Source organism: Vicia villosa, linkage group LG1 (genome assembly GCF_029867415.1).
Source record: "Vicia villosa cultivar HV-30 ecotype Madison, WI linkage group LG1, Vvil1.0, whole genome shotgun sequence".
Classification (NCBI taxonomy): domain Eukaryota; kingdom Viridiplantae; phylum Streptophyta; class Magnoliopsida; order Fabales; family Fabaceae; genus Vicia; species Vicia villosa.
Window position 1 is genome coordinate 108,616,376 of NC_081180.1, and position 22,315 is coordinate 108,638,690.

The 22,315-nt window shown below is 33.4% G+C and overlaps 2 protein-coding genes across 3 annotated transcripts; both read right to left on the reverse strand.

Annotated features, from left to right (window-relative positions):
• Positions 1 to 14,114: 14,114 nt before the first annotated feature.
• On the reverse strand, positions 14,115 to 14,483 carry LOC131651157 (drimenol monooxygenase-like). Its single transcript, XM_058920827.1, has one exon. The coding sequence runs from the start codon at positions 14,481 to 14,483 to the stop codon at positions 14,115 to 14,117; it is 369 nt and encodes a 122-aa protein (XP_058776810.1).
• A 2,220-nt stretch (positions 14,484 to 16,703) lies between these two features.
• Positions 16,704 to 19,484, reverse strand: LOC131614130 (geraniol 8-hydroxylase-like). Of its 2 annotated transcripts, XM_058885759.1 has the most exons (3): positions 19,455 to 19,484; positions 18,429 to 19,315; positions 16,704 to 17,530 (listed from the first exon to the last, which is right to left on the reverse strand). In XM_058885759.1, the coding sequence occupies exons 2-3, from the start codon at positions 19,311 to 19,313 to the stop codon at positions 16,946 to 16,948; spliced, it is 1,470 nt and encodes a 489-aa protein (XP_058741742.1). In that variant the 5' UTR covers positions 19,314 to 19,315; positions 19,455 to 19,484; the 3' UTR covers positions 16,704 to 16,945. The 2 variants fall into 2 exon arrangements, with proteins under 2 accessions (XP_058741742.1, XP_058741747.1); XM_058885764.1 differs by lacking the exon at positions 19,455 to 19,484 and having other exon boundaries at positions 18,429 to 19,444.
• Positions 19,485 to 22,315: the final 2,831 nt, after the last annotated feature.

Here is a 22,315-nt window from a genome sequence, read left to right on the forward strand (position 1 = left end):
TGTAATTTAAAATAAGTATTCTCCAAAATATATATATATATATATATATATATATATATATATATATATATATATATATATATATATATATATATATATATATTGGTTAGTAAGATTTTGTAACATAATGCGGTTTGATTTGGTTTGTAAAACACAAACCGTAAATCAAACCAAACCGTGCGGTTCTATTAAAAAATGACTCAAACACATTCGAACCAAATGCGATTTTTTGCAGTTTTGATTTGATTCGATTCGATTTTGCAGTTTTTTATTAGGTTGGTTCGGTTTTAAATATCCCTAACTAGTGTTGTTATTGATGGATAACAAAAAAAATTATAATTTGTTCAAATCTTGCTACACAACAGTGCTATTACTACTACTTGAAAACATTGTGTACTAATTAAAGTATAGTGGAACAATAACAACTTATTCAAATAATAGTACACTATTTAACAACAAAGATTGCTTCAAAGTAAAAAAACAGAATGTTTCTTTCAATCATATAGATGCAAATGTTTTAGAGTACCCTACATTGAATAAGAAGTTTGATATAGTGCTAGCTGGCTAACTTGAAATTGCCATTGCCTCGGTTCCACGTAGCCTGCTTCAAATCACATTTAAAGTATCTATCAAAGCATCTCAAAACATGAAAAACTAACATCACAACATCAAATCTAGAATATAATATAATTCATTTTATTTCAGGCATATTGACTTAAAATTTAATACTTCCTTCTATAGAAACATGAATCTACCTGCCTTCTAATATAGTAACATAAACAACAATAAAACATTACTTGCATAAAGACACCATAATTCAATGACATCATGCAGCACAACAAATAAAACTATTGTAATGAAATTCTAGTTCAAGAAATGTGCAAATTGAGTATGAGTAAGTACATTTAAGAATTACATCATACAGAGATATCACAACAAATGAATTTGGGAAGAATAAGGAGAAACGTGAATCCGAGACTGAAGGAGATGGAAAGGGTTACCACTTTTTTTTAAAAATTTCGGTTAATTTTAAATTCTTTTTAGTTTAATTACATTTAAAATGAAATATTGTATATATTAAATATAATCGGTTAAAATAAAGAATCGTTTAATAGCCCAACAATGATGTTAAGAACATTTTAGCCTGAAGTTCAGGTTTGAGTCTTGAAGAAATCCAAAGATTCTATTTTAAATGTGTATGAGGACTTAGCTTTCGCTACACAACTACAAACTTGTCAACAAATTTATAAACATTCGCTTTAGATATAAAGATGACGGTTTTTATAACTATTGCAACCCATAATAAGTAGCTTCGTGGCGGTTTTGTAACTGTCGCAAAAAGACTTTTAGGGCGGTAAGTAAGCAAACTGTTGTGAGTTTTCTTTATTTTTTTAATAAATAAAGGATTAAATATATTTATAGTCCTCCTAAATATCTCAATCTTCGAATTTAATTTTTCAAAAAATTATCTTCGAAGAACGGTCATCATAATATTTTCAATCAACACTTTTGGTCCTTCTTATGAATGTCTATTAACAAAAACTAACGTAGCTGCCACGTGATAAATGATTTGATGATTGTGCATACATGTGGCAATGCTAATACAGCTAAGATGCTGACATGGATGTCACATGACAATTAGTCACCATTTTAAATTATTAATATTAATTAAATTTATATCGACGAAAAGTCTATTGCTAAATCCGCTGCTAAGATGAACATGATACGTTATAGGGATATCTCCTAGAAAAATTGAAATTATTTTGACTTGAGATGAATTAAATATGAATTTCTTAAGCGTCGATTTTTCATGAAACGAAAAATAGTTCAAACATTAACATATTATTGAATTCTGAGCTAATCTTTTGAAAGGACTTATTTCATAACACATAAAAAGAATGTGAAAAGTTTTATGGCTTTTCGAATTATTGTTTATTTATTTTGATTTTTCAGTCGAATCATATATAAATGTTTTTTATCAAGAGACTAAACAACATATTTAACCTTATTGGTTGTCAAAATGCTGACAAATTTTAATTTTTTTTCATGAATTTTAGCATGATAGTTTATCACATCATAAGGATCTCTCACAAAAATAATTTTTTTTACATGAGATTAAATAAATAGAAATTTTCTAAGAGCCAATTTTCTTTGAAACGAAAACAACGCAAACGTTGACATGTGATTGAATTTTGAACTAATCTTTTGTTCTCCCATATTAACGTGTGTTAACCAAATCTAATGTGGCTGCTACGTTAAAAATGTTTTGATGATTGCATGTACATGTGGCAATGTTAGTGTGGCTAAGATTTTTTTTAATAGGCAATTAGATTGATAAAGCTCGCACTAGGGGTGCAACCCTTACAAAAGATACGACCCTAAAGATAAAAAGAATCGGATAATGGAAGTTTAAACCATTTGTAATAGCTTGGTCTAAACTTAGAATATCCAACACACAACCAACGCCAAGAAAGAAAAACTATATTAGAGCAAATGACGTCGAAACAAAACACCTCCTCCTTGAAGATTATAGCATTTCTCATAATCCAAAGACACCAAATGGTTGCGAACCAAACAAAATTGATAATACTTCTACGCTTGATATTCTTCACCTTTCCTTGTAAATCCCCACAAGAAACAAACTCCACGATGTTAATATCCTCCGTAATTCCTAACCATCCAAAGATATGGCTCCAAATCTCTTTCACCTCTTAGCAAAGAAAGAAAAGATGAGAGGTAGATTCCAAAAGATTACAACAAAAATCGCAATTCGGGTTGGAAATTCTAGAAACTCCTCTTTTCAACAATTGATCCTTTGTTGGAAGCCGGTCAATGAGAAATCTCCAAGCGAACAACTTAATCTTAGGCAGTAACTTAAGATCCCACATCGCTTTCAAGTACCTAATCAAAATAGAATCCCAACCAATAGATTTAGAATTATTGACCGCGGAAGATATGCTAGCAACGGTAAACTCCTTCTCCGCGTTTATAGCCCAAGCGAAGGTGTCATTCTCGAGCTCGTGGGGAGTAAACCCGCCAACCGTTACGCAGAACCGATTCCAGCAAGGCATGGCAGCCGCTGCTGTACCGGTACCATCTTAGTGTGGCTAAGATGCTGACATGGATGTCACATGGAAATTAGTCACCATTTTAGATTATTTAAATTAATTAATTAAATTTATAGTGACGAAAAGTCTGTTGCTAAATCCATGCTAAGATGAATATGATACGTTAAAAGGATATTTCCCAGAAATAGTAATTGTTTTTTTTGACTTGAGGTGAATTAAATATGAATTTCTTGAACGTCAATTTTCCATGAAACGAAATCAGCCCAAACATTGATATATTATTGAATTTTGAGCTAATATTCTAAAAGGACTTATCTCATAACACATAAAAAGAATATGAAAAGCTTCATGGCTTTTCGAATAAGTACGGTTTATTTTGATTTTTCAATCGAAACACATATAAATGTATTTTTTTTTCAAGAGATGAAACAACATATTTAATTTTATTGGTTGTAAAAATCTTGACGAACTATAATTTTTTTTTATGAATTTTTGCAGGATTTATAGTTTATCACATTATAAGAATCTCTCACAAAAATTTTTTTTTTTCATGAGATAAATTAAATAGAAATTTTCTAAGTGCTAATTTTTTTAAACTAAACCAACGCAAATGTTGACAAGTGATTGAAATTTGAACTAATCGTTTGCAGGGACTTATCTAAATGTATTTTTTCAAGAGACGAAACAATCTATAAAAATGTTGACATACTTTATTTTTTTTCATGATTTCTTGCATGATATTTTATTATTTTATAAGGATCTCTCCTAAAAAATTGAAATTTGTTTGACATGAGATGAATTAAATATGAATTTATAAGCGTCGATTTTCTATGAAACAGAAACAACACAAACGTTAGAATATGATTGAATTTTGATCTTATATTTTGCATAGACTTGTCTCTTAATACAAAGAAAAAATATTTAAAATTTTGTGGCAATTGGAATAAGTCACGATTTATTTTGAGTTTTCGATCCAAACACATATATATGTTTTTATCAAAAAATCAAAATAAATAGAGACTTATTCGAAATGCCATGAAACTTTGTAGATCCTTGTTTATGTCACGGCAAAATATTATCTTAAATTTTAGTCATATGTCAACATTTACATTGTTTTTGATTCATGAAAAATAGGCGCTTAAATTTTTTTATTTAATTCATCCCAAATAAAAAAATATTTTCACTACGCCAAATTTAAGCTGTAGCAGCGCAGCTACTAAAGCGCTTTTAGCAAAAGCGCTCTCGTAGGGCTCGCTAAAAACAAAATTAATAAACAAGGGAAAATGATGCAAAAAAAGCGCTCTGGTAGGGGGGGTTATGAGAGCGCTTTCAAAAAGCGCTCTGGTAGGGGGGGGTATGAGAGCGCTTTTAAAAAGCGCTCTGGTAGGGGGGTTATGAAAGCGCTTTTAAAAGCGCTCTTATAGGGTGGGGTCTACGAAAGCGCTTTTGGGATAAAAGCGCTCTGGTAGGGGGTGTTATTAAAGCGCTTTTGAAAAGCGCTCTGGTAGCCCATTTAAAAAATTATATATTTTACAAACACACGCGTTTTGTTTCAGATCCAAAACACGCGAACCTTCTTCTTCCTTTCGTTGCTCCGCCGTCCTCACTCCCTCTCCGCCGTCCTCACTCCCTCTCCAGCCTTCAACCGACTCCGCCACCGCCTTCCTCACTCCATCGCCACCCTTCAACCGTCTCTTCTCTGTTCAGGTTAGGGTTTTGTGCCGGAAATTTTCCTTCTTTTCATTGTTTGCTTTCAAAAATACAAAATTTTATTTAGGGTTATAGTTAATATTATTGGGGCTTTTTTAATTTATCATTGATTTAGGTTTTATCAGTGTGATTTATAGTATTGAAGACAAAGTTTGTTAGGTTTTTATCAGTGATTTAGAGTATTGAAGACAAAGTTTGTTAGGTTTTTATCAGTGATTTAGAGTATTGAAGACAAAGTTTGTTAGGTTTTTATGCAGAAAAAAAAAACTCAAGTAATTTGTTTTTGGAATAAAAGTTTCATTAGATCCGTGAAGTTAGTATTTACATCTATAGATGTATTATCTATAGTTTTATACACTTTTTAATTTAGTATGAATTGATTTAAAGGGCCTCCAGGATTGATCACTTTTGAACTCTTTTAGCTTTCACATTCTAATTTTTTTTTCAATATAATGTATCTGGAAATTAACATGATTCAAGATTTTCTATATGTAGTTAGTAATAATCACGTTTTTCTATTGTAGGTTGAGCTTCAAACAGTGGATGGACTGGTAAAGGATAGAACACAATGTGCCCCTGCCGATTATGTTCCACAGAATATGAATCAAGTATTGTACCCCGAAGTCTTCTGTGGCAGGATCCTTCGGGGTACAGTTATTTGATTCATATTCTGTGACACAATACAACTTGGATAGAAATGAGGCGATGCAGGTTAAGTCCAACAAAACCTTCAAATTTCTAGTCCAACAACCCCTTCTCATTATTGCAACATTTATTGATTGAGTAAACATACACCCCTAGCTTACACCAACACCGTAATTTTCTACATACAAGGTATACAATTCATTTTTTATTAATTTATTCTATCTTAATTTCTGTGCACAAGTATCTATCTGTGTTAAAATATACGGTGTAATATACAAGTGTAGGAAAATAAGTGTAGATATAGCATAGCTCAAAGATGAAGGAAAACGCTGAAGGGTAAGTAGTAGTAACTAGTTGTCATGTATTATTTGTCATAGAAATTAATATTCAACTTTTATTTGTGTCTAATTTTTCCTGTCAATTGGTTGTGAACTTTACATTAATTGTTGTTGCAGAGAAACTTCTTATATTGCTAAGAGATAGTAGAAAGCTCACAAGGATACTGGGCTCTTTTGATCAATTTGGTAACAACTTCTCAAATTCTGTAATTGTTTGACATGCTGTTGGTTGAGTTTCTAATAGTGTTCCTATCAATAACATGTAGCTAATGTTGTTCTTGAGGGTGTCTGTGACAGGATTATTGTTAGTGATCTATATTGCTTTATCCCTCTGGGCTATATGACGTGGCTGTGTTAAATTTAAGGTAAACTTTATGTACAAAATTTGTTGAACTAATTTACAATAAATGATATTCCATTCCATGTATTCAAGTTAGATATATAAAGTCCTAAATATTAATAAATTAATTTGTATTTATTGATATATTTAATTTGATTATTCTTTTTACACGACATATATATATATACTCGTTCTACTCTTTACCTTCCTATTTTAGAGCCTTTATATAATAATAATCTTATTTTGATTATATTATTTTTATTTTGCAGATTGTGAAGATTTTCAGTCATTTGAAGATGTTCAGACTTTGCAGGACTAGGACCGATTTAGTTGATTTAGTTGTTTAGGGATGATTTTCTTATTGTTATAATGTCATGTGAATTGGTTTAGTTGTTTTCATGCATGTTAGAAATATGTGAATCGGTGTATATATATTTTGGATTAATTACAATGGTATAATTATAATGCATGTTTAGTATATAATCGAAATCGCTTCTTTGTTGAAATAATGAGATTACTGAAATAATGGGATTACGATTGTAAATTATAGGTTTATGGGATAACAATGGTAAATTACAGGTTCATGAAAGAATGCTGCCATAAATGCAGGTTTAGAAATTATAAAAATAATAGGTTTATAAAAAAAAATGCATAAAAAATAAAATAAAAAACGCAACCTACGAAAGCGCTTTTGGAAAAGCGCTCTTATAGGGGGGGCTATCAGAGCGCTTTTTCCAGAAAAAGCGCTCTAATAGGGGGGGATACCAGAGCGCTTTTTCCAGAAAAGCGCTCTTATAGGGGGGGTCTACCAGAGCGCTTTTAGAAGCGCTTTTGTTACCTACGCCAGCGCTGGCTTTCACAGCGCTTTAAAGCGCTTTTAAAGCCCAAAATAAGCGCTTTCGTAGGCCTTCCGTGTTGTAGTGTTTATTTTTGTGGAAGAGATCCATATAAAGTGATAAACGTTCATACAAAATAAATCATGAAAAAATAAAGTCTATGTCATAAGAATGATGTGTTTGAATTAGTTAGGGATTAGCTACGAATTAGTATTGTTTATGGATTTATGCATGATGTTCGTCTTAGCGGAAAATTTGAAGAAAAGTTTTCGTGGATATAAATTTAACTAATATAAATAATATAAAATGGTGACAAATTGTCATGTGGAATCCATGGCAACATCTTTGTGACCTCGACATTACCACATGTACACTGAGTCATCAAAAAAATTTCACGTGGCATGTAATGTCAGCACCTGTTAACAAACATTAATGTCAGCATCTTCCCAACTATCTTCAGTCTCCAAACTTGATACCACTAGTGCACCATCATCCTCGTAACCATCTTCATCCAAGGAAACTGCAACTTGAACAGAATCATCATTGACCTTTCTCTCAGGACAATCCTTCTAGAAGTGATCGATTTTCTGACAATTATAACATTTTACCTTTGACTTGTCAAACTTCTTCGATTTTGACATTCCTCTATGCTCAATTCCACATAATTAGACACTTAAACCTTCACCACTATCATCAATCTTCAAATATTATGCCTTTGAAAATTCTTTGGATTTCACCTTCGTTTAGACTTCATCCAAAGTAATAGTACCTTCCTTATCATAAAGAAGGGCATTCTTAAAGTTTTCAAAGGATCTGGGTAATAAACTCAACAATAGTAAAGTCTTGTCCTCATCATCAATCTTCCCTTAAATATTCTTAAGATCATCAATAATCTTGTGAAATTTTGTAAGTGACTCCACTATACCATTCAGAATGAGTAGAGTTGCTATTTCAAACATAACTTATGAGACAAAGACTTGGTCATATACAATGATTCATGTTTTTCCCACATCGAATCAGCAGTCAGCTCTCTGGCGACTTCCCTTAGAACTTTATTCCCGAGACACAAGATAATGACACTCATGGCCTTATCCACCATCTCGGTCTTCTCTATTTTGCTAAGGTGTGTAGGCATCCTTGTCTCACCTTTCAAAGCTTCAATACACTTCTCTTGCGTTAAAATTTCTCGCATCTTCACTTTTTATAACCCAAAATCGTTGTCTCAGAAAAATTTCGCAATCTCCCATTTAGCCATGATGCTCACTTGTAAACAATACCCTTTTGTCCCACGGTGGGTACCACTTGTTGTAATAATAACATGATTCAATTTTAATCAACACTTTGATATGTGAGAAAAAGAACAGTAGCAACCAAAATAAATGACATTTAGCAATAATAATCAATAAGCAAAAATATATAACAGACAAAAAATGTGGAAGGTTTGTTTAGATAGTTCGATCAAAATATCTACTTTGGGAAAGAGAGCAACTCTCCAATTCACTATAGTTAGAAAAGTTATTACAAGAGATTACGGAAGAGAAATAGCCTTCGCCTTTTGGGTTCCCAAGAAAAACCTTGAAGACGCACAAGAACAAAACCCTATTTTCTATTCATGTGTTTTCCAACATTTTAACCCTCTTGTATAACTCCAGAGATTTTCCAATCCTTTTATAACTCCAAAGATTTTCCAAAATTCTTGTATTTCTAAATTTTCCCTTGAGAAGACCCTAAACTCTTTGCTTTACATTTTGGTATAAACTCTAAGATTGTCACATTATAAAACACTGAAGAGATACATATTTATAATTACTAAAACCCAACATACAAAGCCCAAAACATAATTCCTTAATTATTAGAATAAAATATTATAAATATCTTATAATATATTTTATATTAATTTAGATTACTTTTAAATTAATATTTATCTAATGAATCCACAAACCGAACCGATAAAACTCGAAATCCGCAAAAATGTTTAAACCGGACATTCTTACTGCTTTCCGGCTTCTTGAATTTTTACAATCTTAAAATTTATTTTATTTCTCTTCATCAACAAAGGTTTTAAAACATTCTTCAACAAAAAAAAATTAAAGGAAAAAGAGCAAAAATGAGTCTTAATCAGAGCAGAGGCAAGTTGAATAGGAAATATGTTTCAACAGAGAGATGGGAGTTTGAAACAAGAGGATTAAGAGTTAGAGCATTCAATAACACCATATTAGTTATTACAAATTGGGATTGTAAGGTGTAAGTATGTATAGCAGCCTATCAAATCTAGAAAGAGGTGTTGAAAAGATTAGGAAATTTTGGTTAGTGGAAACGTGTTAAAAATGTTTGGAATTTTACAAGTAATTTGACATATGTAATTTTTGAAAACCATGAAAGGCAAATGCAAACCACATAGATGTGGGGTCCAGACATTTCCACACAGAAAACTCACATTTGACAAAATGGAAGGTTGCATGTGATGACATCTAGCAAGGTTTATGGTATACACTTGTTGTGGTGCATGTCTTGCAAAGTACACTTGTTATAATGCATGGAAGACAAAAGACAAGTGTCTTCATGCATGTAAGGGGCCTTTGCCTTGCTTCTCCTATAAATAAGACCAAGAGCAAGCATTCAATACACACAACCACAAGAGAAACAAGAAGCAAGAGAAATAGAGTTTTTCTCAAAAGAGAAAATTGTTTCTTAGAGAGTTTTCTTGTGAGAGAAATAGTGAGCCAACTTGTGAGATGTTTCTTACAAATTGAGAGATATATTGTAGAGAGTTCCACCTAAGGGTGAAGTTGTTGTATTCCCATTATCATTATAGTGAAAGTTTTAAGAGGCCTAAGGGTCCCGTGGTTTTTTCCTTTCTCACATTGAGAAGGTTTTCCACGCTAAAATTCTTGTGTTATTTTGCTTATATTTTTTCACGTTTCCGCCAGAGCCTAATTTTTGAGTTCACGGAGGAGGAAAATTATGGAGGTTATTTCCCAACAGTGGTATCAGAGCTCTGTGTGAGCTCTGGGTAACTACGGTGTTGTACCTATAATAAAGTTCTTAGTATGCTATGTGGTTGCAACATTGTTTGATCTTCCACATCAGAAAAGAATTTTTTTATTGTTGGAACTAAATCGTAATATTATGAAAGTGTGTCTTTGTAAGTTCTGGCTAAGGAAAGACTTGGTATTTAAGCGTGTCAATATTGACCCACCTCTCTTTCCTGGGAACTTCCTAGTTGCACTATTCACAAACTACGGTGATTTTTCCGGTGTACAATATTATTTACAAAATTTCCTAGTTGAAGAAACTACTTTCCCGTGTTCTCAAAATGGAGGGTTCTATCAGTCATGATGGAGACATGTTCAAGCTGACGGATGATAATTATACTTATTGGAAGCCAATGATGGAAGACCGCCTATATTGCAAAGATTTGCATGAGCCAATTTCTGAAAAGGATAAGCCAACGGAGAAGAAAGATAAAGAGTGGGAGCTCCAAAATCGGAAGGCAGTTGCCATGATTAGAAAATACATAGATAGAAGTCTATTCGAGCATGTATCAACTTATACCAATGCGTATGAGTTATGGACCAAACTTGAATCCTTGATTCAAAAGAAGACGCCGAGAAACAAAGCTCACCTTGTTAGACGACTGGTGAAATTGGAGTACTCAGATGGCCAAAACATGATCGAGCATTTGAATACCTTCAAAGGTATTGTGAATCAACTGACAAAATCTAACATAAAGATAGATGATGAGTTACAAACTCTTCTACTCCTAAGTTCTCTACTGAGAGTTAGGATACTCTAGTCGTTACTCTAAGTAACTCTGCTCCAGACGGAAAACTTGTCATGGATTCTGTTACAGATTCCTTGCTAAATGAAGAGTCAAGACGGAGAGAAAGAGGATTCAACAACCAGTTTGAATCCAACATTATTGATAATAGAGGAAGGGGTAAGAATCGTGAAAGAGGAGGTCGTGGGAGATCACAAGCTAGATCCAAGTCTCGCACAAGACTAAGTTGTTATTATTGTGGCAAACCTGGCCATAGAAGACCTGAGTGTAGATTCTTAAAGAGAGATCAACATGCTGGAACAGTCTATCCAGATTCGATAAACCCAAAGAAGAATAAGGGAGATGGAACGACAACTGCAGTAGTCTCGAATGACGATAATCTCTTCCTTATCGGAGATGACAATTATCTGAATGTTGCATTCGATGATTGCACTTGGATAATTGACACAGGAGCATCTTTCCATGTTACACCTCACGAAGAACTATTATCATCATACCAACGAGGAGATTTTGGTACGGTGAAGATGGGAAACCATGTCACAAGCAAGATTGTCGGTATTGGTGAAGTGACTATGATCACAAAAAATGACAATAAGCTCGTGTTGAAGGAAGTAAGACATGTACCAGAAATGCGTCTAAATCTTATCTCAGTGGGAAAGTTGGATGATCTGGGGATGATAAATCAGTTCGGTGGTGGTAGATGGAAACTTAGCAAAGGGAGCATGACAATTGCTCGTGGCAAAAAGGAAGGCTCCCTATACATTACGCAAGGAAAGATAAACAAGGGAGAGACTAATGTTTCTCAAGATACAACCAAAGAATTGTGGCACAAACGACTTGGCCACATGAGCGAGAAAGGTTTAGAGATTCTTGATAAAGATCACCTTTCAAATATCAAAGGACAACCACTTGAATCCTGTGAAGACTGTCTAGCTGGAAAACAACACAAAGTATCTTTTCAAAGATCAGATGATGTAAGAAGACGGAAGAAAATCCTAGATCTTGTTCACTCAGATGTTTGCTCCACATCTGAAAGGTCTCTTGGTGGCGCACAATACTTTGTTACCTTCATTGACGATCACTCCAGAAAGGTGTGGGTGTATCCATTGAAGAGGAAAGATCAAGTTCTACAAGCTTTCAAGGAGTTTCACGCCTCTGCAGAACGAGCTTCTGGAAGAAAGTTAAAATGCTTAAGAAGTGACAATGGAGGTGAATACCTAGGTCCGTTTGAAGCATATTGTAAAGCTCATGGAATAAGACATGAGAAGACACCTCCGAAGACTCCCCAAATGAATGGAGTAGCTGAAAGGATGAATAGAACGATTGGAGAAAAAGTAAGAAGCATGCTTTCTCATGCAAAACTTCCAAAATCATTTTGGGGTGAAGCAGTGAGAACTGAAGCTGATTTGATAAACTTGTCTCCTTCAAGACCGTTAAATAGAGAGATACCGGATGAAGTGTGGCATGGAAAGAAAGCCTCCTACAATCAATTGAGAGTATTTGGATGTAGAGCATTTGTCCATATCCTGAAAGATGAAAGAGCAAAACTCGATGCTAAGACGAAGGAGTGTATATACCTTGGTTCACCAAGATATGAACTTGGCTTCAGATTATGGGATCCTGCAAACAAGAAGATTGTTCGAAGCAGAGATGTGGTATTTTATGAAGATCAGACAATCCATGAGGTTCAATGTAAGAAGCCAAAGACCATAGTGGTACAAAACTCAGTGGGAGAGATTCCTCAATAAGATATTGAACCTGATCAGGAAGTATAGTCCCATCATATGGAGGAACCTGACCAATTAGAACAAGGCCAGGAATTACAAGAAGAGCAAATGATAGATACTGATCAAAGAGACCAAGAACACCAAGTGAGAAAACCCGTGCGAGTAAGAAAACCATCAACAAGATATTCCCCAGATGAGTATGTCACTCTCACTGATGAAGGAGAACCCCAAAGCTTCATGGAAGCAATTGTGTAATATGAATCTGTTAGTAACAGTGCTGAAAAATGTAGTGGTTAACTTTAGTGAAATTGTTAGTTGAATGTTAGTTAAAGAGATTATTTGAAACATGGAAATGTCTATGTGTGGTGTTCTAAATTATAGATGTATAGTATGTCTGAAATATTTGGTGATGAGTATATGGATCGTTTGTAGGGATGAATGATATTGATGTTGTTGGTTTCTTTTGTATGCAGGTTGTGATGTTGGCTTAGCACACTGCATGGTTAATGCCTTTAGGGGTAAACGGAATGAGGGAGACTTGCACGATGGATACTTGACATGAAAGCTTTATGTTCTAGGAATTTTCTTGAAGCAAAGATGCAAATGTAATGTAATTGGCCTTTATTCTGTAATGGGATTGTAATGATTTTCGTAACAGTTGGACCCTTTTCTATGTAATGATGTTTGGAAAGTGTATTATGCCCTCTGACTTGTAATGAATGGTTTGGATATTTGTGTGGAGTCATTTGAACGAATATGAATGTTGGTATTGAATGATTGAGTCATATGCTGCACTTAAAAAAGGTTGATAAAGATGGAAGGGCTTGGTGAGGAAACTTGAAGGATTATGATATTTTTTGGTTTGTTGCTCATTGGTTAATGACACATGGAATGGTTCTTATATAGAGAACTCTAGCTTTCTTCAAATAATGGCCTACATATAGCCGCAGTTTTAACTAGTGGCTATAAATAAACCGTGGCAAGACCTAGGTAACTAAACCATATCTTATACATTAAATAAGAACCGTGGTCTTACGATGTGGCCACAGTTTACAACTGAGGTGAAAGACAAACCGTGGCCTTAATCTAGATACCTAAATTGTGGCCTATACAAGCCACGGATGTCCATAAAACATGGCCCAAACTACAAAACTGTGGACTATACTTTAGGCCACGCCCGTATATCCCACAGTTTAATTTCCGTGGCAAAAGCTTATAACCACAGTTGTTTTGCATATTGCCGCGGTTTTCTGTCTGTGGCAGATGACCTTTTTTTTATAGTGAAGATTTTGCTCTTCTTAAGTCCTTTAAGATCACCAGTTGCCCTCTTAAGGCCCCCTTGACCCAAGAGGTTATATGGCATCATTCTATCATCAACTAGACAAAGTGCAATATGGAAGGCGCATCCGCCATAATCATGGTTGTATGTGTTGGAATTTTTAAAAACTATCAAGCAGACTTCCTAGGAGCTTTTGCTGAACCAATTGGCCCTGATTCTGCTTTCTCTACAAAGGTCTTCGGTGCTCTTCGAGCCATTTAGCTAGCTTAATATAATAATACATTGATCTCATTAATTACTCAATACCCTTTGTTTAGTGGAACTGGAGTAGCTCTTAGAGATTTGTCCAAATCCATGTCCTTAAACTCCATATCATTTTCAAGTTTCCAATCAAATGAGTTGATCAATGATCCCAACATCAAATGCAACATCCTCACTGCCAATGGTGATCCTGTATATACGTCTCCCACTACCAAATGGTGTGAGCTTAATGTGTCGACCTTTCACATCAATTTCAGATCCTATAAACCTTTCTGGTGAAAACAAATGAGCATCCTCCCATATGCCTGTTCTACCAATAGCCCATTCATTGATCAAAACTTGAGCACCTTTTGGAATTGTGTATCCTGATATTTCCACATCTACCCTTGCTTTTCGAGGAAGCAACATTGGAGCTGGAGGGTGTAAACGTAAACTCTCTTTTACCCCTGCTTGTAAGTATGAGAGCATGCCAAATGTGCAAGCAAACAAGAATCTCATTTAAATTCAAAAACGTTGTTTCAACTTCGAGACCTCTTGAACTTTTCCATATGGATCTCTTTGATCCCTCAAGGACTAAAATCCTAGGTGATAACTACTATCGTTTTGTTACTATAGATGATTGCTCTAGATTTTGTTGGAACACCTTTATACGTTGTAAAGATGAGACTTCTTCGGCTTTCACACGTTTTCTTATCAACAGCCCATCTTCAACGGCATTAATTTTTGTAAATGTCAATGTTACACATCATTTACCACATAAGCAAAAATAAACCTCATTACTGCCATTTGAACGGAAATAACTAACTTGATATGTTTTGAAAAGTTGAGAAATCAAAATGGTCTTTTTAAAAGTTAAGGGACCAAATTGGAGCCCGAATACAAGATAAGGGACGAAAAAAAGGTATTTAGCATTCACCTTCATCCATGCAAGATTTTGGTCTTCTTAAATCCCTTAAGATCACCAATCGCCCTCTTAAGGCCCCCTTGACCAAAGAGGTTATATGGCATCATTCTATCATCAACTAGACAAAGTGCAATATGGAAGGCGCATCCGCCATAATCATGGTTGTATGTGTTGGAATTTTTAAAAACTATCAAGCAGACTTCCTAGGAGCTTTTGCTGAACCAATTGGCCCTGATTCTGCTTTCTCTACAAAGGTCTTCGGTGCTCTTCGAGCCATTTAGCTAGCTCATGATCTCAACTACTCCAACCAATGGCTAAAAACATAATCGACTCTAGTGGTTTTAGCCTTCAACAACCAAGTCTTGATTCCTTGGTGTCTAAGGCTTTGTTTGAGAGTTTGGAGGGGAGGGCAAGAGAAGACTTCCTAAAATGAATTTTTAAAAAACTATTTAGAAAAATACTTGACATTTTTTGAAAGAATGTTTTGTAAAGAATGATAAAAGAGTATTTATTGTTATTATATTTTTAATTTTCAAAATATTATAACAACATAAAATATATTTGGAAAATTTATGCAAGTCCTACAAAACTCTCATTTAATACAAATTTTAAGTTCCTACAAATTAAGGGGATTTTGGTATTATAAATAAAAATAAACCTTTCCAACTAAAATCTTTCAATTTTTTCCAATCAACCCTTCCCTTTTTAAAGCCCTCTCCGGTCTTCGCCTCTAGACTCCACTCCCCGTACATGTCCCAAGAAACTGATGGTTCAACTGCTAAAAAAAACATTAACCGTATAAGGTTATGTACAATGGTTTTATTATTCAACACTCTTATTTTCCATTTTTTATACTACACATCATCTTCTCTTTCTTCCACCTAATAATTCAACACACATTCAATTTATACTCACTACAATGATTTTGTTTGATAAAATTCAACATCATATTCCACCACCATTCACAACACACTAAAAAATTTAAACATTCAAAACAACCAATAAAATTTTACAAAGTATTTTGTGGACCCCACTCTTTTCACATTCAACATGTTGAAAACTTTCAACACCAATTAATACACCTCACTTTAAACACTCTATTCAACACCCTCATTGCAAGGATTCAACTATTGAATTTGTTTTTCAACACCCTCATTATATATAGTCTGATATCTCGTATCTATATATAGGACAATAATTGCGCATAATCTCTTTCCAACGTCAGTCATTCTCTTCATTCCCTCTATTTTTCTCTAGCATGCCTAGTTTTCTTAGAAATAATGTATTCAAGAACAAACTAAGATTACCTAGCTTTAGATTAAAAGTTCTCTAAAAGGTTTGTTTTTTTTTTCATCCATTTTTAACTATTTGTTGCTTCTATTGTTTTTCGATTTTTCATTGATATTTGTCATCCTGAATGGAATAGATCATTTCTTATTTTATTCAATTTTCTTATATATAATATTTTGTGATTTGTCATTAAAAAAATATTAAACATATCTATACATAAAAATATAATTTAGTAATAATTATACACAAAATACACATTAGTATTTACTATCAATATTTTTTAATTGTTACACTACCAATAATTTTTAATAGAAGTGAAACAATGTTATTTGCCACTTATATAAATTTATAGGGAGAAAGTCTCGTTAAACCAATTTAATTAATAGTTATACAGTAATACTAAATACAAAAGTGCAGTTTCGAACATACGACATTTCAATTTCAGCCATTAAAATACTTCATATAAAAAATAAAAATAAAATTATTGGGAAGGAGTAGAAGAAACTACAAGAGTCTCTATAAAATATTCACAATCAAAAACAGAAGTATACAGAAGTAGGAAATTTAATTTACTATATTGTTTTAGCATACACCTCCATAGACTTTGGAGTGGAAACTTATAAATTACAAACCCACACACTATTATACAAAATTATTAAAGTAAAAGAAAAAACTAGATTAAAGTACAATATACTCGCCTAAAACCAGGTCCATCTCAAACCCAATCTCCAGCAAGCTTAAGATAATACATTGATCTGATTAATACTCAATACACTTTGTTTAGTGCAACCGGAATGGCTCTTAGAGATTTGTCTAAATTCATGTCCTTAAACTCCATATCATTTTCAAGTTTCCAATCAAATGAGTTGATCAATGATCCCAACATCAAATGCAACATCCTCACTGCCAATGGTGATCCAGGACATATACGTCTTCCACTCCCAAATGGTGTAAGTTTAATGTGTCGACCTTTCACATCAATTTCAGATCCTATAAACCTTTCTGGTGAAAACAAATGAGCATCTTCCCATATGTCTGTTCTACCAATAGCCCATTCATTTATCAAAACTTGAGCACCCTTTGGAATTGTGTATCCTGATATTTCCACATCTACCCTCGCTTTTCGAGGAAGCAACATTGGAGCTGGAGGGTGTAAACGTAAACTCTCTTTTACCACTGCTTGTAAGTATGGAAGCCTATCCATGTCTGATTCATCAACTGGATTTCCTAATCCAATAACCTCCTCAAGTTCTTTTTTTGCTTTTGACATAATCTCTGGATTGCGTACTAGTTCACTCATTGCCCTTTCTAATCCATATGCTGTTGTATCTGTTCCCGCCACAAGTAGATCCTATTAAATATACAATAAAGACATGTTAAGCAATGATATTTTATTAATAATATAGAATATGATATGTTTAAGATATGTATAAAAAAAAAATCAAAATTAAATATTCAGTTAAATTATAATTTAACAAAATTAAATTCATAATACAGTCTTTAACACATTATTAGATTAGAAAAATGTAAAATCTAAGATATTGAAATATTTATATCGTCTAGGTAAACAAAGGCAGCTTCCAAATTTGGTTTATTAAGGTCCGTAGAAAATGAAAGGAATGTTGCAAAAGAAAGAAAAGTTGCAAAATGCAAGTATCATTTGAGTATATAAAACTTTCCAGTATAAATAATATTAATTATATTTAAAAAGAAAGTAATACCAATTAAAGCAATTGCATAGATGGAACTGTGGTGCTCCCTATTAAGTCCATTGCTAATTACCATTAGAGCAATTAATGAATGGTAATATATATGAATTACAGTAAATTTTAAAAATTGGTATTGATAGTAAACTTATGGAAAATAAAATCAATTTTAAAAAATTATAACTATGTACTCAGAATTAATTAGGAAAATAATGAAAATGACTAGGAACCAATGGTCTAAAACAAAAGGAATGAATTAACTAGGATATTAATGGAAAAGACTAGGAATGAATGGTCATGAAACAAAAGGAATGAATGGTCAGTCTAAAGAAGGATCTAATAAAAAAAAATAGAAAGTGACGTATCCAGGAAGTATCGGAGTATCGCCTCTGGATTGGAATTTTTTAATGTATCCTTTTAAATAAATAAATTTGGATATTGACGCGGTAAGTATCAAATACGACTTGGAGAGATTTTGACTTATAGTGCATGATTATATAAAAGTAAAAGATAAAAGGGTGAAAAAGAAATGAAAATACGTACAAGTAATAGATGTTTAATCTGCTTTTTATCCATCTTCTGAATATCTTCTTTGGAAATGTCCAACAAGGTGTCTAACATGTCATTGTTTGAGATGTAATGTTCGCTTTCTCTCAACTTCATTCGTTTGTCAATTATGGTTTCCAAGGTTTTAAACACCTTTGAAATATTATTAGAAGTGAGTCTTTTGATTCCTTGTGGGTCAAAAATCTTTAACACAGGGAAATGATCAGAGATGTTTGGTGTTCCAACAGCTCTCAAGAGAGTGGAAACTATATCCTTATACTCATCATCCAAGGACTCAACAAAATCTTGAGACACAAAAGTGTAGGACAAAAAATTAATGCAAACCTTGAAAGCAGCTCTTCCAATATCAACAGCTTCACCATTTAAACTGCTTTTATGCATATCATTGAGAAGATCTTTGAGTTTCATACGTCTAAGTTCTGTACTTGCGTCAAGAGTCTTGGTGGAGAATAGATTATTATGACATATTTTCCTAAGGTGTTGCCAAAGAGGTGAAAATGGGAGGAAAACTAAGCTAAAATTGTCATGGTTGTGTGTTGTTGTGTTATGAGGAACAGATCTATCAGTGAACAAAGAATCATGAGTATGGAGAATTTCTTTGGCCATATCAGAAGAAGAGATTATTATAGTGGTTTCAGTGCATAGGTTTATACGCATAACAGGACCATAAAACTTAGCAAAATTTGCAAGTGTTTGTTGTGGCTTGTTGTACAAATCAACAACGTTTGACATGATAGTGAAAAAAGAAGGTCCAGGTGGAAGCTTGTAGTTTGAATTTTTGCTTTTTGCATAAAGTGAACCAACAAAGTATGTGACAATGCATGTCAACAAAAAGAGCAGTGCACTACTCACATAATCCATGTCTGAGATAAACAAGGCAAACCTAATTAATAGTCAAGTAAACAGGAGCTATTATAAATTATCATATAAAAGCAAGGGAAATTAGTGCAAGATTAGTTAAAGCTAAAAATAATTAGAAAGAAGAGGCAATTAATTACGTACTACTTCTCCAAAGTCACCAGCAAATGTATGGAAGGACTTTTGCATTTTGCTTTCTACTTCACCCCAATTTATAGGAGGAGAACATGAAGCTATTAGATTTTTTTTTTGTGTTTAAAATATTAATGTTATTAGATGTCACTAGAGCTCTCAAATTAGATCATTCGATTCTAAACAAGTTGGAGTTGATTGTGAAGGACTTTTGGCTTTTTAGAACCGGGGAAAAAAATCCTATTGTAGTATTGACTTAAAAAATTATTATTCTAGCTCACTTTTTTATTGACCTAGAATAATATTGAAGTATTGAACACAACAGAAACTAGATAATATGAGGAAATTGTGAGATAAACACAAAATTATTAAATATTAATTTGAATATATTAATATTTAATATTAAAAAAAAAAGTTGAATAGAATAAATATAATTAAAAAAATTATTGTGTTGTTTTGGTGTTAGATAACATAAATATTAATATTTTTCTTTTGAATTTATAGTTAACTGGCCTAACAAACAACCCTCGGTTAATTCGGACTAGTCCTAATGAGTAACGGACTTATTAAGGGCAGACTAAAAAACTTGAAAAATATAGACTCTAATTTTAGGCTCTAAAAAGATATGATTTCTTATATTTCTAATTCAAATTTAAATCTTCATTTAAATTTGATTTGATATTCAATAGCTGTCAAACAATTAACAACAACTCTGATTAAATCTCAATCAGAAACTTTGCATCGAGCAATATCCATTATGGCATGCTGACAAGGGACAAATATTGCACTGCACACATGTTAGAATATTGTGTTTCACATGTTATACCTGAACATACAACTTAACTCTTTTCATAGATCTTCTTTGTATTGTGAGTCTTGGATAGAATAAGTCTAAACTAAAACTACAATAAAATTTGTCTATTGTCACAGACGAGATGTGACAACATACATGTTGGAACATCGTGTTCCACATGTGTCTAATTTGCACCAGAAATAGATTGAACATATTCCTTGTTGTTTTACATAATACAGTCAATCCAAAAGGAACAACAATTTCTCCCTTTGAAAATTTTTGGCAACACAACTCATCAAGCACAAGCACAACTGAGTATCGAAAGATATCTATTACTTAGAACAAACATCAACAACAACAGAAGAACATCCCTCAGAGCATACATCAGCGGCAGAAGCAAAATAACAACCTCATATATCAACAGCATAGCATTTGCTACACATCAGTCAGTTGACACACAATGATGCTCCCATAAACAGTTAACATGCAATAATTAATGATATGTTAGTCATGCATGCACCAAAGTTAATAGTTAGTAGTCAGAGTTCAAGAGCTACTACTAACATACAAAGATATCAACACACACATTCGCACAAGGTTGAGCGCCTGATGCATGGCCAGATGCTTCAGCATGTATGCACACAACATTAGTTCGTACTAATTAGAACATCATTCAGTACTAAGCACAATAGGATAACTCATTAGAACCTACGCCACAAAGTTAGTAGTCAAGATAGTAGTTATACCACTCCACTACAGGCACAATTTCTCCCCCATTTTTTCCATAATTTAGCTAAGGAGCTCCTGAAAAATCATTCAGTCGGCATAGAGGTTATATGTTAGCACATACACACATCATATCAGGAGTGGACAAACGTCAACCAATAACATAGATGTTGAGCATGATGCTAAAGCATCATGACAATGATTGGTACAAAATCTTATTACAAAACAAGAACAAAATATGCACATAAACAAGGGCCAAAACAAACTAAGAAAAAACGTATGGAAATAATGGGTCTTCAGAGTTGATCTCTAGTCCAACCATCTGAATTCATGAAGGTAACCCAGTCTTTATCAGCATCTGAGTCACTCTCTTGCACAGGTTTCATCTTCGAGGTCTTCTTCTTTGTCACAAATGTCTTTCCATTCACATATGTACCAACCGATGGTCCACCATTTACAGAAGTGGAACAAACCTCATTGGTCTTATTTTTCTCAGCCTCAAAAAAATTATCAATAGCCTTATTGATATTAATTCCCTTGTTAAAGGAACGCTTCTTTTTATTCTCATAATTTTGACTCATTTTGAAGAAAATATGAACTTGATGGATACGAGAGGGGATGGTTCTCAGCAGATTGTTCTTGTTTGTAATGAAGGTCCAAATAAAAATATGTTTTGAAATAAGGTAAGTCTGCATTATTTCATGTGCAGCAAAAACAAAAAGGAGAACAAATTATTTAGACCCTCACAACTTTAACTGCTATGGACCCTCACAAATGCAAATACCAAGAGCACCCGTCAAATTGTTAAACTGATTTGCATCCAACGTTTTAGTGATAATGTCAGCCATTTGTTTTTTAATTGCTATATGCTCAAGGCTAACAATTTTATCTTCCCCAAGTTCCCTGATGAAATGATGGCTTATGTCAATGTGCTTAGTTCTGATGTGTTGAACATGATTCTTTGAAATATTCATAGCACTCAAGTCGTCACAAAACAATGTGATGACATCTTTTTCCGCATTGTACTCCTTCAACATTTGTTTCACCCAGAGCAATTGAGTGCAACTGCTCCCTACAACTATATATTCAGCTTCAGCAGTGGATAATCTGATAGAATTTTTCTTCTTGATGAACCAAGATATTAAGTTATTGTCAAGGAAGAAAGAACCACCGTATGTGCTTTTTCTATCATCTGCACGTCCAACCCAATCAACATCGCAATATCCTACTAGTATTAAGTTAGTTTCATGAGAGTAGAGAATACTATAATCACATGTCTCATTAATATACATCAAAATTCTCTTCACTTGAGCGAGATGACTAGTCTTGGATTTGGCTTAATAACTAGCACAAA